Genomic DNA, 18,034 nt, shown 5'->3' with positions numbered 1-18,034 from the left:
GCTGGCCACACACACACACACACACACACACACACACACACAAATAAATAATAAAAAATAAATAAAATTTATTTCTATTAACAGGCCATTGAAGCATCTCTAGTTTTAAACTACTTCAGCAATGCTGTGGGTACTCTAATTCCTTTGTATAAGATGATAGAAGTGGAATTGCTAAGTCAAGGAACCTGCACACTTTTAACAGCAAAACATTTCAGCCAATCAATGCAAATGAAGTTTGGATATGCAAAGAAGAGTAGCTCTGAACTTCAAGGAGAATCCTATTAGCTATGTATGTTCAGTGGGGGGAAAAATCAGACCATATTAACTTAAACAATTTTGTGAGCATTTCTAGAAATGAATACTTAAACTTTCCTGTTAACCATGTCTGAAGGTGGAAGACTGGTTGGTTCTCCCTAGTGCTACACCAGAAGTGCCCTCTTTGCAGTTTAGCTCTCCGAGAAGGCACATGGAGGTTGTTCAGTCAATGGGAGCTTAAGAGACAGAAGAGATCTACAAGATGTCATCTCAGGGCTGGGGAGATAAGTAGCTCAGTACAATAAGCCCCTGCCTGGCAAGCACAAGGTCCTGAGTTCAATCCCCAGTACCACACACACACACACACACACACACACACACACAGGCATCTCAGAGGAGCTGTATTTGTTCCTAACAAGGCTCGACAATGTGCAACAAGAAAATCTGCCTAGCTAGAATTTTAGAGCATCTCAAACATGCATTGATCTCAACTGTAACAACTACTATTTTAAAAAGGGTTTGGAGGTTATATAACCTGGGAACACTGGACTTCCACAGGTGGGAGTGTCTTGGCTGCCAGAATTCTTGTTCTAAATGCTAATGTGCTCAAGGGGTTTGGGGAACTCCCTGGAGCTACACAGCTTTTCATAAGCTTATGGCTCTTCTCCTGGATCACCAGTCCTTGGGGACTATTTAAGCAGAAGCCTCACTTCTCTGCTCTCTAGTGTGATGAAGATGACCTGATCAGACTAAGGACGATCACCCGCTCTGCGTTAATGGTTTGTCACCTGTAGTCTCCTGAGAGAGCAGGGGCCACATGGCCAAGTCTCCATCTTGGTACCATGGACTCCTATAAACACGGTCCTTGGCATAATGCCAATTGCCCAACAACCAAATGTTTGTTAAATACAAAACTCCACCCCTAGCACTACAGTCTACATATTTCTACTGCACAGATTTCTGGGTACAACATCTTATTCTTATAGTTGCAGGGAAAGTTCACATCAGAAAAGTGGATTTGGCAAAGGTACTACTCAAGGCTAAGTAACTGCTAGATATTTGCAGAAAGTTACTTTCTAGTATTCTGACTGTCTTTGTTTCCATTCTGGTAGCATGTTTCAGGGCGTGCTAAGGGATACAATAGCAATTTCCAAATGTGTACTAAAGGAAAATTGTGTTAAGAGTTATTTACAGGTAAGCAAGGGAAAATATAATCCTGTGCTATTCAGTGATTATTAAATAAAATGAAGCAGGCTTTGTTTTGTCATACTGGAGACTTAAGCCAGGGCTGTGCACATGGAGGGAAATGCTCTACCACTGAGTTACAACCACAGCCTATAAAAATGGTTTCTAAATGCAGGGTGGTATCCTTGATTGGATCCTGGAACACAAAAAAAGTCACTGAAAAAAACCCTGACAAACCTCAAATAAAATCTGCATTCATAGTACCATGCCAAGGTTAAATGTTAAGTTTTGACATATGCTCCTAAAATGCTAAATTAGGGCAAACTGAGTGTAAGAGACATCTAGTATGCTTGCTACTTCTCTCTGGAAAAGTCTAAAATTACTCTAAAGTTTATTTAAAAATAATAGGCACTGGGCATGGTGGCACACACCTGTAATCCCAGCACTTGGATCGTTCCAAATTTGAAACCAGCCTGGGTTACAAAGTGAGCTCAAGGCCAGCCTTAGATGCATACGGAGACCCTACCTCAAAAAAGACAATATACAAACAAATAGGGCCAGGTATGGGGGCACATGCCTCAGGAGGCTGAGGCAGGAGGATCACTGCAAGTTCGAGGCCACCGTGGGGTATAGTGAGTTCAAAGCCAGTCCGGCCTACATAATGATACTGTCTCAAAAATAACAAAAAAGGTTTGGCCAGGCTTGGTAGCATATGCCTGTACTCCCAGTACTCTGGGAGGATGGAGAGGGAGAATCGTGAGCAATTTAGTGAGACTCCTGTCTCAAAATAAAAAGCACTGTGGAGATATAGCTCTGTGTAAAGGCTCCTGGGTTCAATTTTGGAAAAAGAACAAAACCCCAAAACTCCAGAAAAAACAATTCTGATATTACTTCATCCTTGCCGGAGTCTTCAGTGCAAAAGATACAAATGACATCTCTAAGAAGTGAATTTATTTCCTTGCTTGTTTCACATTCTCAAGCCCTGTGGGGAAAAATCCTCCACCTAATACGGACTGCTGGGACATGGGTTAGAAACTGAAGCTTTAGAGAGTAGCTTTCTCCATGCAGAGTATATACCAGGGCCACCTGTCAGTCACAGGTTGTGCTTTTTCACCCCGGCATGTTGACTACCTCTATAGAATATATACTACATTGCAGATACTGCTCTTTTTTTTTTTTTTTTTTTTTTTTGGTGGAACTGGGGATTGAACTCAGGCCCCTGCGCTTGCCAGGCAAGCGCTTATTCTACTGAGCCATGTCTCCCACCCCTTTGTATGAAGGTTACTGGTCTTGATACTTTACACAAATCTTATTTCTTACCTCTTTAGAACAAAAAACAGGAAAACATGTTTAAACAAGCCTACCACTACCAATTTAAAAAAAAAAAGGTGAAAGTGGTCAGTCTCAAGCATTTTTCCTCAGTACCCCTGAAAGTGCCGATCTAGTTTACCTGTAGTGGTGTCAGTGAACAACTAGGAACAGCCAGTAGATGGCGCTAACATTTTACCGAATGTTTGAAGTCTTAAAAATTATTTACCCCCATTTTACTGCACCTTTGTTTTACAATTAAATCTTACAGCCTATTTGCCCAATAAAATTCTATTTGCCCAATAAAATGTATTTCTTATTCAAACATCTTGCAGAGAAACAGCCACTTGAGGCAAGAGGCACCTTAGCGCACTGCCTCCTCCAATAACCCTGCCCACCAACTGGTTCCCTGGGGTGAGAAGGAAACATGCAGCCTGGGAATAGGTGCTAAGGAGGACCCATATCCCCAAGGCCAGGGCACATCTGACGGCCATGCCTGAGATATGGCCAGCGTGCACCTGTGAATCCCCAGGTTCCTTACCCAAGGGATCTGTGTCTTTCTGGTCAGGCTTCTTGTGTACCATGGCTGGATATGTGACTGTCAACTTGCTGTTGTGCTCCTTGCGGACAATTGACCGCCCTGTCCTGCACATAAGAATCACATAAGGTGACTGAAGAGAGAAACAAATTTCAACATCACATGTAACAATGGCTCTGAGTGACTGGCCAGAGCCTTCTTGCCTAGGGAAAGAAAGAGGCAGTGCACGGATACTCACTTGCAGTGGGGACAGCGCTTAGCTGTCATGTGTGCCTTCCAGAAGTAAGCAATGAGTCTGCTCCTGCTCTCACACACATTCTTCACCTGTTAAAAAGTGAGAGGACTCTGGAGTATAATTTTGAAAAAACCCAATGTGTATTCATTCTGTGGCTTTTAAGTCTTATTTTTAACTAGCAGAAACTACCCTTGCTTTCTTATATAAAATTTTCCACCAACACTGGGATGACGCTCAGTGGCAGAGGCCCTGGCATCAACAACTCAAAACAAAACCCCACAGTGCCCTGATATAGCCAAGCTATGCCAATTACTGAATGCCTTCATTTCAGCTCCACTTCTCATTCATAGTAAAGAGTGAACTTTTTTTTTTTTTTTTTGCAGAACTGGGGATCGAACTCAGGCCCTTGCGCTTGCCAGGGAAGCGCTTATTCCACTGAGCCATCTCCTCCACCCCCTCATTCATAATAAAGAATAATAATAGTAACTACCTAAAGATATCATGAGTGTAGTAATACAGGTCTAGGAATACAGTAAACACTCAATAGCCCTGGTTACCATCAACTGTAAAACAAACCTCTCAGGGTGCAGCTGTCTTCCCAGCCTGCTGCCTCCCTCAGATAGACCTAGAGCTGAGGAAGGCTCAGTCACAGTGGCTCTGTGGATGGTTGTACACAGGCTGGGAGCTACTGTAATTCAACATGGGTCCTACCCTAGACCAAGGGAATCAGAATCCCTGGTGTAGAACCTAGACAGGAGGCAAGTCTCACTTCAAAATCAGTACTATGGTTGATTATCCACCACATTCATTACACAGGTGCTATGAAACACAGTTCTCAAAGTAGATGCTTGCTAGATACACTTTAGATAACCTAACATTACCTAATTGTCTCATTAGTCCTACAATAGAGATGAGGAAACAGTCACTCAGAGAAAGGTACCCAACTTGAAAGCTCAGGCTTCTCAGAGGAAGAACTGAAATGTAGACTTCAAGAGCCAAAATCATATGCAAATGGAACTACACAGAGAACTGTGACAATGCCACTAAAAACAGGTTATGGTGAGAACTCACATGTGCTCCCTGCGCCCCCAAGAGGTTGTTCTGTACAACTTTGGTTGTGTATTGCTCTAATTCTTCTTGAATTTCAAAGGCAGAAGGATCAGCATTTTCTTCTAGAAACTAAAAACAAAGAGGAAAATTGTGTTAGTCCAATGAAGTTAGTATATGTTCGTCTACCACCCCTGAGGCTAGCCACTCATTGAAATAAGTCTGAAGGGAGAAAAAGAGACTGTGACTACTACAACAGAATCTATGCTTCCAATCCTGTGCACTGCGTTACTCAGCCCAAATTTAACAGTGGAAAGACTCAAAATGGGATAAAATATTATAAAAATCTTTTTTTTGGTGGAACCGGGGATTGAACTCAGGCCCTTGCACTTGCCAGGGAAGGGCTTATTCTACTGAGCCTTCTCCCCGGCCCAAAATATTTTAAAAATCTTAATGCTCAGAAGGACAGACAGGACAAACTGGAAGGCAAACAGAAACCTCTCAAGGCCAAAGAGTATGTGGAATGCGGTTGCACAATGTAGGATGTCACTCAGTGCACCATGAGCTTCTGGGGGTAATACTGGTATCAATGTCTGTAAGGTTCCCTAGAGCTCTTTGACGTGGCAGCCCTGGCCTTGGGCACACTTTCCAATTCAGCAATGAGCAAGTTTTCAGGGAAGCGCTTATTCTACCAAGCCATCTCCCCAGCAACGTGCAAGTTTTCAATTCAAAGCTCTCAAATAAGTTGGAGACAGGAATTATAGCTGAAAGCTCAACTGCCAGGGTAGGAATCTAACAGGACACCAACACAGAAACATAATAAAAGAAGGGTCCAAAGGCTGCACCTTTGGGAAGCGCCAGTCCTTGTACACTAGCTCAGGCAGTCTAAAGAGCCTTAGGCTTCAAACCAGACTATGGTGGTCTCACATTGGTAGTGCCATCAAGCAGAAGCAAAGAGTGGCCTCTCTTGAGAATAGCAGCAGCATCCTAGGGCTCAAACTAAAGCCATGCCAATTTTTACTATGCACTTGTGGCTTAAAAAGCCTATTATGAAAAAGGAAGAAGAGAGGGTTTCTAGAACTTGGAAAATATTTTGCTAAGAAAGGGCACCATATGGATATATATGCATGATTACATTTTTTAATGTATATTTTACAAAAAAAAATTTTTAAGGACAGTAGCCACCAGTAGTTTTACACCAGTAAATTTTAAACTAGAGATGGACAAATTCCTAAAACATAACTTCGAGAAAAGTTTTAAGACAACCTTTTCTTTCTCCTTTTGTGTTTCCCTATTTCTAAGAGTTCTGACCCTGGGTTAACTTTTTAGCCCAGGAAATGTGACAGAAATGGAAATGTCAGTTGTAGCAGTGGGTACTACTGCTGATGGCACAAACGACCAGCAGGGGTGTGCCTGCATCTGGACCAACGCTCTGAACTACATACCAGTTAGGAGACCACAGCTCTAAGCTTCCCTCACCAGGCATGAACTTGGGCACCCAGCTCACGGAACTCTTAGAAAAGATACTGATTCTGTCAGGGGCATATGAATTTTAGAAGTGGTTTCTGTAGCCGCTGACTTGATCTTGTTCTTTTGCCTCCAGGCAGTCACTTGGAGAGCCAAAAAGGGTTAGTTGCTGAATGGCTGTGAGGACACTGCTAAAGAGAGTGTTTGGCATTGTTCTACTAGTGCAGCACGTCACGAATCTCTTACAATCTCTTTCAGAGCATTTTAAGGGAAAGAGAAACTCTTTGATTTGTTCTTATAAGGCTGAGATACTCTAAATACTCAAATTCCAAAGAACAATATGAGAAGGGAAATTTATAAAGCAATCTCACTCATAGTTATAAAAGCAAAAACACTACAGAAAATATTTGAAAATGAAAAACAGCAATATATCAAAAAAGCAATAAATGAAAAAGAATGAAATGGATTTATACTAGGAGTCCAAAATTAGCTTAATGTCAGAAAAGAATCAAATGAACCTACTTAAAAAGGAAATTAAAATCTCCTAAAATTTATCTAAAATTTCAAAAGTGATAGAGTATAAAAACACTCAACAATCAGAAAAATATGCCTGGAAAGGAGTTTAATTCGACAAAAGCTTACAAAAGTTCAACAAACATCATACTTCATGGTGAAATGTTCCTAATTTTGGGGATAATTTATTTTTACTTTGGAAAATCTCAAAACTCAAAAAAAGGTACTGTATTTCCAAAATTCTTTTCCTGAACCACTTAGCAGTTACTCATCTTATGTCTCATCACTTCTGAACCCTTTATTGAACATGTTCTATAAACAAGGACACTCTCTAATATGACCACGATACCATCTTCATACAATATATCAACATAAGGAATTACTACCGTCTCTCAGATACCATTTTTGTTTTGCCAGTTCTCCAAGTAATGTCTTTTACAACAAAAACATTCACAATAAGGAATTTTCTACATTAAAGTGTTTCCATTAAAATAGATCCAAGAGCTATATAGCTCTTGTGATAACAATCAAAAGCAATGCATGGGCTGGAGAGATAGCTCAGTAGAATAAACAGTGTCCTGAGTTCAATCCCTGGTACCACGGGGGGGGGGGGGGGGCCGTATCTTTGGGGCCTGGGAGATGGCTCAGTAGAATAAGTGCTTCCCTGACAAACTCAAAGGCCTGAGTACAATCACCAGTTCCAGGTTTAAAAAAAAAAAAAAAAAAAAAAAAAAGCAATGCATAACCCTGGGCCCAAAAGGAAGCCTCTCAGTATCTTTTTCATTATCACCTATTCAATTATTCTCATAGCTTTATGTTTTTTCAAGATGTAGCTGTGCAGCAGAAAATGCCCCCCCTCCCCCCACCAGTACACTTCAGGATTTTAGTTGCCCAGGTAACAGTTCCAGTTCTTACTCTTTGTTTCTGAGCAACAGCTGGTCTTTGTCATGTACACTGTAAGAACCAGACAACCAAATACTCTGTTTTTGTACTTTTCCTGTAGACTCCATAAAAACCTTCTTCCCTGAGTCCTTGGGGTTTGATTTTTTGGGAATGATATTCACCAGTACCCTTGTGGGTGTCGTTTTGCTGTTCCTGCCTGCCCCTGCATTTGGTGTGCTGGCTGGTAAGACTGACCGTGCTGATGTCTTTGATGACCAGTCATGGTCCTCTTCGCTGAAGCGAGGACCTCTCCAGTCCTGATGGGAAGGCACACCATTGAGATGTCCTGACTCCCCTCAGGTCTGGAGGATGATTCTTGGCTCTCCACTGAGTGGCTCACATCAGACCCAACAGGGAGGAGGATGCACTTTGGTCTGGTCATTGGATAAGACCCCCAGGGCACCCCAGTTAGTCTGCCCTGCTCAGCTCGAGAAGGGGAGTCTGATCAACCAGACTTAAAAATGAATCCCTGACAGATGCTGAGTATAGATGGAAGTAAGATGTTAAGATGACAGACTAGACATGCTATGGTCACCTTGGACAAAGCTATTTTGGCCAAAGCTCTTCAGCCACTGCTTCCGGCTGCTGTTTGGAAACCTATCACCAAGGAAATCAAAGCTGCTCTCCTAAAGCCCCTCTGGGGATCCAATTGACAGAAAGATCAACCCCAGCCAGCTCCCACAAGATCTATCTAAATCAGAGCCAGACCTGCCCCCACCATATGCTGTATGAACTCAAGCCACAGAGCTGGCTCTTGTATCCCTGCAGCCAGCTCAGGTTTCAGCGTCTGTGTCATTGGCGCTTACCTCCACCTGGACATACAGATGGATAAGTGGGATAAATGCTCTTCTGCATTTACTCAGACTGGCTGAGAGGGCAACACATACCCAAGCTGAGAGGGCAACACAAGTTTTCAGGGTTGGGCCAAGGATATAGCTCAGTGGCAGAAGTGCCTGTCTGGCAAGGTCCTGAGTTTGAGTTTGATCCCCAATACTGTAAAAAAAGTTTGCAAGGTCCTGTTGTAAAAAAATATCATTCCTAGATATGCCTTACCCTTGACCATTGGTAGCAATAACAGGCCTGCATTTGTAGCAGACATAACACCTAGTTTAAATAAAAACCACATATAGCATATAAGCCACATAGCTCTAAAACAGTAAAGAAGTTTCATAATCAGCTCCATAAAAATTTAGCTGAAAAACCAGCTATACCTGTGGACACCCCTGCATATAGTATGTTAACAGCTCTTATTCAGAAATCCAGTTTTAGATATCTGGACAAGACAGCTCCTCTGAAGCTTACTCTGAAAAGACAACATACTCAAATGCCTGCTCTAACCTCTCTGGACATTGATCAGTCCATGCATGGCTGAAGACTGCTCTATATTTCAATACATGAGTCCCCCTGATTTTTGTGCCTTTTCAGACTGTTTACCCCAGTCCTTGCTTCCCCACCCCTCTGCTAGCTGTGGCTTTTTTCCTGGCTGGGGTGGTATTACAGAACAGAGAGGCCTAAATTATGTCTCTTCCTAAAAGCAATCTAGGGGGAAAATTCTGTAATAAACAACACTGGGGACCTTGGCTAGGGCCTATCCTAGGACCACTGACCACTCTGATGTTACTGCTTCTGGTTGGGCTTTGTCTCAAAAGATCACACATAACATGGCCAGCAAAGATCTGCCAGGAAACTGAAAGGGTGAAATACAGCAGAACCCCTCAGTTGTCCAGGTGACAGCCCCTGTTCGAGTTCCAGTTGTTTCTGTTTCTCACAAATGGCTGGTCACTGTGATGCACAGCTGGTTACTATGATGCACACTGTAAGAAACAATCAAAGGCAACCAAGTACTCTACCTCTGCACCTTCCCTTTGCAACCCCACAAAAACCTCCCTCCCTGTGCCTTTGAGGCCTGATATTTTGACGGACAATTTATTTCCTGTCAGTGTTCATCTGGCATTAAGTATGCCTCCAAATTCTGGTGTCACTTCAGTGTCTCTGCTTGCCGTAGCAGTTATACCCTGTAAGGGCCATCTGCACTGGTACTTTTCACGTAACAGTCACATTCTGGTGACTATTAGGATAGTAATTATGACCATCATACGAACATCTCTTACTCCCACTACTTGGCTTTCCTGATTTGTCTGACTACCAATACCTACTTACCCTAGTCAGAATTCGCTCCAGCTCATACACTGCTTGTAGGGCCCCAACTTCCAGAACCTTCAGCTGGCAGACAAGGAGGTGGATCACAGCCCGGGGACAGGTCAGCATGTGGCAGTTTAAACAGGAACCTCGGAGCAGCAGGTAGAGTTTCTAAGAATGATACAAAAAACAGGTTATTAGACACAGTACTCCTGATGATCTTGTGTACTCTTGAGATTTCTCTTTTTGCAGTCGCTTTCTCTTTTAAGAATTCCACTCCAGAATATATGTTCTATATGTTTAGAAAAGCTTTTTGGAACCTATGAATTTGAAATATTTTTCTGTGCTTTCTTTTATGGTTTCATTTTAATACATTAAAATGTGAAATTTACTTATGGGAGACAGGTTATTACTTTCTCTTATACGAGCTACTTAACTACGGCAACAACCTTTCTTTAATAGGCTTAGCAGACAAATCATATCATGTACACCAACAAGTCGCTGTAAAAAACACTCAGAGGCTATATTCACTGATATTAAAAGCTAATCACGCATGAGCAGGACTTCATACTAGTATTATTTTGGCGTGACTGTTGGGCTATCTGGGCTTGGTTTCTCCTGCTATCAAGAAGTGGATCTCTATAGATCCATTTTAAGAGCTCCGAGGCCTTGAGAATATTCAAGTTCTGTTTTCAGAGTTGCCACTAGGTTTCTGAAAGGCACAAAGCCTGTGGAATAAAAGGTACACAGAATAAATGTGAGCATTTGTCTTCACATAAACAGAATCCAACCGGAGCTCTTCTCAATTACAATCAAAATGAAATTTGTTTAAACAGGGGTAAAAGGAAAGTTGAAATAATAGCCTGACCTCATGTGATGGGTCACTGTCCAAATGCAAGTGCATGAGAAATAAATAGTATTACCTTCAGACTGGATAACGTAGGTAGATATGAAACATGAACCTCTTGTTTAGACTTGGGTTCCATCACCAAAATATCTTATTATTACATGCAACTATTCCAAAATCTACAAAACTATGAAATGAGTATTTCTAGTCCTAAGCACTTCAGATAATTCAATCTGTATTTAAGTCTTCTAGATTTTCTCTTTTTAGAGAAAGAGCTTTAACATAAAGCCCTTAAAGCTTAACCTTCTCAGACACTTTCTGTGGGAAGAGCTGTGGTCCTCACAACCCCATGAGCAGCCCTGAGACCCACACACCCCAGGCAGCACATACATCAAAGAAGAGAGGGTTGTACACTGTGAGCGGGAGCTCGATGTGGCCCAGGTGTCCGGAGCAATTGTTGAAATCTTGCACACAGGTGGCGCACACCTCTTTGGAGTCTGCAGGGCCCAGTGCTAAGTCATACAGACCATTTGCTGATGGGCTCCCCAGGCTGTCCAGGTACCGAGGGTTTGTGATGGATTTAACACTTAATTTCCTAAAGAGATAAAAAAGGAGAAGAGAAAATTCAGGTTATGGACCTTTGCTGTTTCCTTTCCAGCAGTTACAAAACTGTACTCAAAGGATTAATGGTTTCCTCTGACATATGGACATTTCTAGGGACAGAATCTCTTCACAGTACTCTGACCACCACACCCCAATACCTATGCAGGATTAGCACACAATGGTTACTCAGTGTATCAGTCACATTCTAACTGCTGGTGCAAAATATCCCGCATCCACAAATGCATAGGACAGCTTTATTTTGGCTTACAGTTTTTAGACAATTCAATCCATGGTTAGTGAGCTAAAGGCAGAAAGGACATGGCAGAGGGCATGGAGTAGGATAGCTGCTCGTTCCATGGCAGCCAGGAAGCAGAGAGAGAAGAGCCCAGGAACAAGAACACCCCCTTCCAAGTGATGCCCCTAGTGACCCACCTCCAACTGGACCCCACTCCAACAACAGATTCAGCTACTACAATTATCAATGGATGAATCTGCTGATTAGTACAGCAACAACATGATCTAATTATGCTTCAAACACATGACACTTTGGGGGTACATCTGAGATCTAAACTATAATACTTGGTAAGTTTGTTGAATGAGAATAGTAAAATCAAAAAGAAAAAATCTAGAGCAAAATTTACATCAAATGTGTTGGTCAACTTATTTTTTTTTAAAAAAAGGCTTAAATATGTACTACACATTGTTTTAAGAGCAGCCATTATTTACATGGTCTTAAAATTACTTCTTGGACTTTTGGCTAAGATCATGTGTGCTCTTGGTTTTAGTTCTCTGAGATAAGCATCACTGTAAGTGTTTTTAGAAGGTTTAGAGTAGCTGGGCGATTTAATCTAAGTGACACAACGTGAAGGAAGCACAACCTAAACCAGACCTAATTCAGTGCAGTGAAAGGGATGTACAACAACCTCGTAATCAGAAATAGCAAATTCAAGAAAACACAGATATTCAAAGCTTTAAGAAACATAACTTGCTTTAAAAAAGGTTTCAGCACATTTTATTTAACAGGGACTTCTAAAGGACAGGTGAATAACTAACTAGCCATGGTAGATATTCCTGTCAAAAACAGGCTGCACATTAAATGACACACACCACAGAGCCCAGGTGGGTAGCAGGCCATGCCATCTAGGTCTGTGTATGTACATACTACAATGTTTCACAAGATGAAATCATTGACGGACTTCTCAGAAGGCATCCTTATCACCAAATGACACATGACTAAACTATTAAAACGCCTTTGTTTTCTTGAAACTTTTCTAACTTAGAAAATAAAGTTAAGGACAAAATAACTACCTCATTTTTGTCTCCTATGGAAAACCAGCATAAAAATAACAGTAAGTTTTCCATGAAGGTAACATATATACTGTGCATTAAGTAATACTGGTCCATCCACTAAGCTGCTCAAGCTTTGGACGCTCTTGTGCCAGTCTGAAACCCAGGCTACCTTTAGGCAGATCGATTGCAGTGGCTATCTGTGTGGTGACCTTGATGGTGATAAGCAGATTTTGTCAGAAACTTTAACAGGATCTTATGAGTGGTTAACTGGATGTTATGTGTGGTCTCTTTACACCAGGTTGGACTTCACCTGCAACCTTGAACTGGATAACACTGAACTAATTAGCTTTGCTTTCCTCTTAATTTTTGAAATAATTAAATATGTACAGAACTTAGCACGTTATAATTTTTAAGAACACAGTCGAGTGGTGTGGTATTACATACATTCACACTGCACTACCATTACTATCACCAATCTCCAGGGCTCTTTTCACCTAATGTCTTCAAGGTTCATCCACGCTGTGGATGGCATGTATCAGAACTTTCTTGTTTCTTAGAGTTAAATAATATTTCACTGTGTACTTTATATCACCTAATGGGACTATCCTATGGCGGTCGATGGAATAATCATGCATGCAGCACACGAGTGGCTCACATTGGCATGAATGCAACAAGACATTTAAATCACAGCCTACAGGCAATGAAACATACAAATATGGTCTGTATTGAATATGTTAGAAGATAAAATGCAAAAAATACAGTCTCTGGAAAAACCTGCCCTCTCTGCTGGGGTAGAGGAGAAAGTCCCTCTTAACATTGTAAGAGCAAAAGGGAGGGGAGGGACACCAATAAGGATTCCACTGCAAAATATGCAATTTAAGACTAACAGACTTGGGTTGGAGCATGACTTTTGCCAGTTCTAGACATTTTATTCTCTGGGCCTGAATTTCTTTTCCTATAACCAGTAGCACCATCACAAATGGTTGTAGTAAGGATTTAAAGTGCCAAGTGCTGAGCACATGGCTATCTACTGATGCGCTCAACAGGTATGCATTGCCTGCTTGCTTACTACATTACAGACACAGTTTTGGGTGCTGGGGAAATAAAGATCTCTATGCTTCAGGCTGGCGACATAGCTCAGCAGTCTAAGCTCCTGCCTGGCAAGCGCAAGGACCTGGGTTTGATCCTGGTAGCACATGCTGTGCCAGGCCGCTGAAACTGGGTGTGGTGGCACACGCTTATAACCCTAGCACTGGGGAGGCTGAGACAGGAGGATCACTATGAGTCCAAACTGTGTAGTGAGATCCTGTACCAAATAAAGAAAGAAGAAAGGTTTTTTTAAAAAACTAAAAAAGAAAAATCTTTGTGCTTACAGGCTTTACATTCCATTGGAGGAAGAGAAGAAAAAAATGAATCAAATACCTCCATAGCTTTGGATGGCTATGGAGAAAAAAAATGCAGGGGAAGAAAAAATGATGCGGACCAAGCGACCAGAGAAGCTATCACTATACGGAGACAGTTGGGCAAAGGCCTGAGGGCAATGAGGGAGCAAATCCTACCATCACCAAGCCAAAGGCTGTATAAGTAGCAGCAGCAGGTAGTGCAAACATCCAAGGTGGGTGTGTGCCAGTGTGTCCTGGGTCAGCAAGGAGGCCAGGGTGACCTGAACTGAGGGAAGGTCAGGACCAGAAAGACCCTACCAGGTCAGCTGGCTTTTACTGAGTGAAATAGAAAGCTACTAGAGCCTAACGCCATAAGAGGGACAATTATTTATATTCCTCGACCTTAGATCAAAAAAAGGTCTACAGTGTTAGTGTTGGATATGGAAACTACAGTTATCTTTTAGGTTTTTTGCTTTTTTTTTTTTTTTGAGATAGGGTCTTGCTCTGTAATTCACGACGGCCTTGAACTTACTATGTAGCCCAGGCTGGCCTTAAACTTTTAGCAATCCTCCTGCCTCAGCCTCCAGACAGCTGGGATTACAAGTGTGTACCATCATACCTGGCTACAATTATCTTTTTATTTTTAATTTTTTAAAACTGTATTTAGTACAGGGTCTACAGGGTCTCACTACGTAGACCAGACTTGAGTGATTCTCCTGTTTTCAGCCTTCCAAACACTGGGATTACAGGTATGCACCACCATGCCCAGTCTCAATGGCTGTCTCACTGGCGGGGCTGGCATGGTAAGCTGGGATTGAACCCTGGCTACTGCACTCTGCCTAAGTAGGTGCTTTAGTCTGCTGAGTTATCTGGTCAGCCCTGTTTTTAATTTTCAAATCTTTTATTTCTTTATTTACTTGGTACAGAGTCTCTACACAGCTTGGATTTGCAGTGATATTCCTTGTCTCAGCATCTCCAGCACTGGGATTACAGGTGTGCACCAGCACAACTAGTTTCGGTAGCCAACTCTGTATGCCCAGGGTTCTGGGGTCAGCGCAGAATGAAGTATTAGGGATCAAACCCAGGTCCTTGTGCTTGCCAGGCAGATGCTTAGACCACCAAGCTATCTCCCTAGCCCTAACCTTTATTTTTATTTTTATTGGATATAGGGTCTCACTACGCAGCTCAGACTACAGTCATCTGCCAGTCTCAGTCTCCCCAGTGCTGGGATTACAGGCATGTGCCACCACGTCTGGGTTCAGGGCCAGCAAGTATGCCTGGAGTTCTGGCACCTGCACGGCATGCAGTACCAGGCATCGAACTCTGGTCCATGCACTTGCCAGGCAGGCGCTTAGACCACTGAGCTATCTCCCCAGCCCTCGACAATTATCTTTTAAAAAACTCAAGCGACCAAAAACATTTCTTTCTTACAAATCTACTTATGATTAGAGATGATCAGCTAGTACACTGTTACAATTGGTACTTATATCAGAGTTCATCCATTTACTCAACCAAACATGAAAAAAAAAAGAAAGGGACAAAACATAAATCCTATGAATCTCAAGGCTAATGGACAGGGATAAATATAAACAGGCACATAAGCAATTAAAAGCACACTACATTAGGTACAGAAAGAACTCAAAAACGAGGGACATTAAGTGTTTGGTAGGGGACAAAAAACAAGTCACTGTGGCAGGGCACTGAATGAAGAATAGCTTAAACAAAGGGCCATATATTCTAATATGATAGTAATTTTTGATATACGCAAGTTGTTTAGCAGGGAACAGGGATGATATTATAGCTAAAATCAGGAATGCCCTCATTATAGGAGTCTTTACAAGCTATGCTAAGAAGGTATTCTTTATCCAACGGAAACAGAACCTTTGGAGGGCTTTGAGTGACAGACAAGCTAGGTGTAGTGGCACACCCTTCTAATCCCAGCACTTGAGTAGGCTGAGGAAGAACTTATAGCTCACTGTGAATTGAGGCCGGCCTGTGCTACATAGTGAGTTCAAGACCAGCCTGAACTTAGTGAGACTGTCTTAAAAAACCAGAGGGAAAAAACGGACAGATAAACACATACACGTTGCGGAAGACTCATTTTGACAGCAGCGTGTAGGATGGACCGGATAGGAGTGGTGGCGATTTAAACATGTAAGAGCACGCTCTAAGGCAGGGGCAATAAGGGTGGAAAAGTATAAAAAACATAAACATGGGGCTGGTGAGATGGCTCAGTGGTCTAAAGCACCTACTTAGAACAAGTTAAGCCAAGCAAAGCACAGGGACCTCCGGTTCAATCCCCCAGCACCACATGCCAGCCCGCCCGCCCCCTGGTGGGCTGAGCTGGCCACACACAATAAATAAATAAATAAATATTTAAAAAACAAACAAACAAAAAAAAAACATAAACATGACACATAGCAAGAAATGGAAAAAATAAGTCCAAAATATGTTAGAGATGTTAGGTTTGCAATTAGAATTTGCACCATTTCTAATGACCATTTTATACTCAACACATCATTTTGGAAAGGCGAGCTCCATCTCATTTTGTGTGTGGGGGAACAGCGTATATTGATTATTTAATATATGAGTTTAATATTTCTGTGAAGGTCAGGTGAGACACCTGCTGAGGCAAGCTCAGGGATCTGGGTTCCACCCCAGGCACCACAGGCGGGGCTGGCTCTGTCCCCTGGGCTGAGCCGGCCACGGAGACCTGGCATGGTAGTGCATGCCTGTAATTCTAGCGCTGGAAAGGCTGAAAACCGGAGGATCACTATGAGTCTGAGCTAGGTAGTGAGACCTGGTACCAGATACATAAAAAAAATCTCTGTGAAAGTCAAGTAAAGATGTCCAAGAAAGTTAAATAATTGGAAATTCACCTAAAAACCAGGAAAAGAATTTTGGGCTGGAGACTTAAATTTGGTGCATCAATAATAAAAATGTCTCTACAGACAATATTTAGGATATGAATAAAATAGGACCTCAAGAAACAGGTGAAATGTTCCTTGATATGTGAACATCTAGCTTACTTAGTATCTGACAAAAAAGGAAGTATTTGTGGGTTGACAGCCTGATCGATGGAGAAAAGAAAAAGTACTTGACCCACAAACAGTAAAAGAAACATTGTGGAAGACAGCAAGAGGAAGTGGTTAAGATGGCCAAATGGGGGGGGGGGCGGGTAGGGCTGCCCATTAGCTCAGGTGTTTTAAGTGCCTGCTGAAACAAAGCAGTCAGGCTCAGGATACAGTGGTTTGATCCCCTTATCCTTAAGCCAAACTAGACCCGCCCTGAAGGCATCCTGAGCGCCCCCCCCCCCAAATCCTTGGGGCCGGGGAGATGGCTCAGTGGAATAAGCGCTTCCCTGGCAAGCGCAAGGATCTGAGTTCAATCCTCGGTTCCGCAAAAAAAGAAAAAAAAGACAAAAAAAAAAAAAAAAAAAGCGCCAAAGGGTACCGTGATCAAAATGAGGACTAAAGAGAGTTCCAATGATTTTGTAACGAGGCAGGGAACAAATCAGGTACCCTGCTCTATGAGTTGAAATGAGGCTTAAAGGACAATCAACGTATAGATATGAGGATGCTACACTTAAATGGCCACGTGTAAGTCACTACAGAAATTCTACAAACACTAATCAATTAAGGAGGAGATCAGCGGGTGATAAGGCAGTGCTGCGGGGCAACCCCGGCCCCTCCGCACTGTGCCAAAAGCAGGACACACGGGCTCGGGAACTTGGCCTGGGCAGCGGAGCACAGCAGCCGACAACCATGCCTCGCGACCCACTACCAGGTCCTCCGCCGATAGGCTGGGCGCAAGGCCTTCTGGGAACGGTAGTTCGCGGCGCCCACCTCAAGACCCGGGATGGCCACGCTTCCCATTAACTCCTTACTTGAGCTCTTCAGCAGAATACATCCCGAAGGAAATGCCCTGCAGCCGCCGCCAGGGTATGTTCTTGGAGCCCAACATCTTCCAGGGCCGTTTTGAGATCCGACACGCAGAAACAGACGTTCCACACACCGCTGGTAAAAAGCCGTAAGCGGAGAGCCAACATGTGATTCAAACTGCGCCTGCGCGCCGGAAACGCAGGCTGGAATATTTACGTGGGCAAGATCACTTTTTCGTAGGGGGGAAGAAAGATTGTTTTTCAGAATTTTTAATCTTTTTTATTTTGAAAATGCTTAAAGATATATGAGACGTTGAAATAATGGTCTTAGAAAATTTATTCAGGACAAATGAGGAATATTGAGCCTTTAACTGCTGGGACAGTCTTTCCAATCATGAGGTCG

General features: G+C 42.6%; 1 protein-coding gene across 1 annotated transcript in view; it reads right to left on the bottom strand.

Moving 5' to 3' along the window:
- Polr1a (RNA polymerase I subunit A) overlaps nucleotides 1-17,794 on the bottom strand; it is a 78,414-nt gene extending 60,620 nt beyond the window's left edge. Inside the window, exons 1-6 of the mRNA XM_004642798.2 lie at nucleotides 17,638-17,794; nucleotides 10,867-11,071; nucleotides 9,651-9,800; nucleotides 4,593-4,700; nucleotides 3,525-3,610; nucleotides 3,290-3,393 (exon numbers count right to left, since the gene is read on the bottom strand). Coding sequence (XP_004642855.1) covers nucleotides 3,290-3,393; nucleotides 3,525-3,610; nucleotides 4,593-4,700; nucleotides 9,651-9,800; nucleotides 10,867-11,071; nucleotides 17,638-17,714 — 730 coding nt within the window. The 5' untranslated portion in view covers nucleotides 17,715-17,794. The remainder of the gene's footprint in view (nucleotides 1-3,289; nucleotides 3,394-3,524; nucleotides 3,611-4,592; nucleotides 4,701-9,650; nucleotides 9,801-10,866; nucleotides 11,072-17,637) is intronic.
- Between the last annotated feature and the right edge of the window lie 240 nt (nucleotides 17,795-18,034).

Source organism: Octodon degus, unplaced genomic scaffold (assembly GCF_000260255.1).
Source record: "Octodon degus isolate 3935 unplaced genomic scaffold, OctDeg1.0 scaffold00162, whole genome shotgun sequence".
NCBI classification, from domain to species: domain Eukaryota; kingdom Metazoa; phylum Chordata; class Mammalia; order Rodentia; family Octodontidae; genus Octodon; species Octodon degus.
The sequence above is the reverse complement of the archived record's forward strand: the minus strand, read 5'-3'. Positions and strand labels throughout refer to the sequence as shown.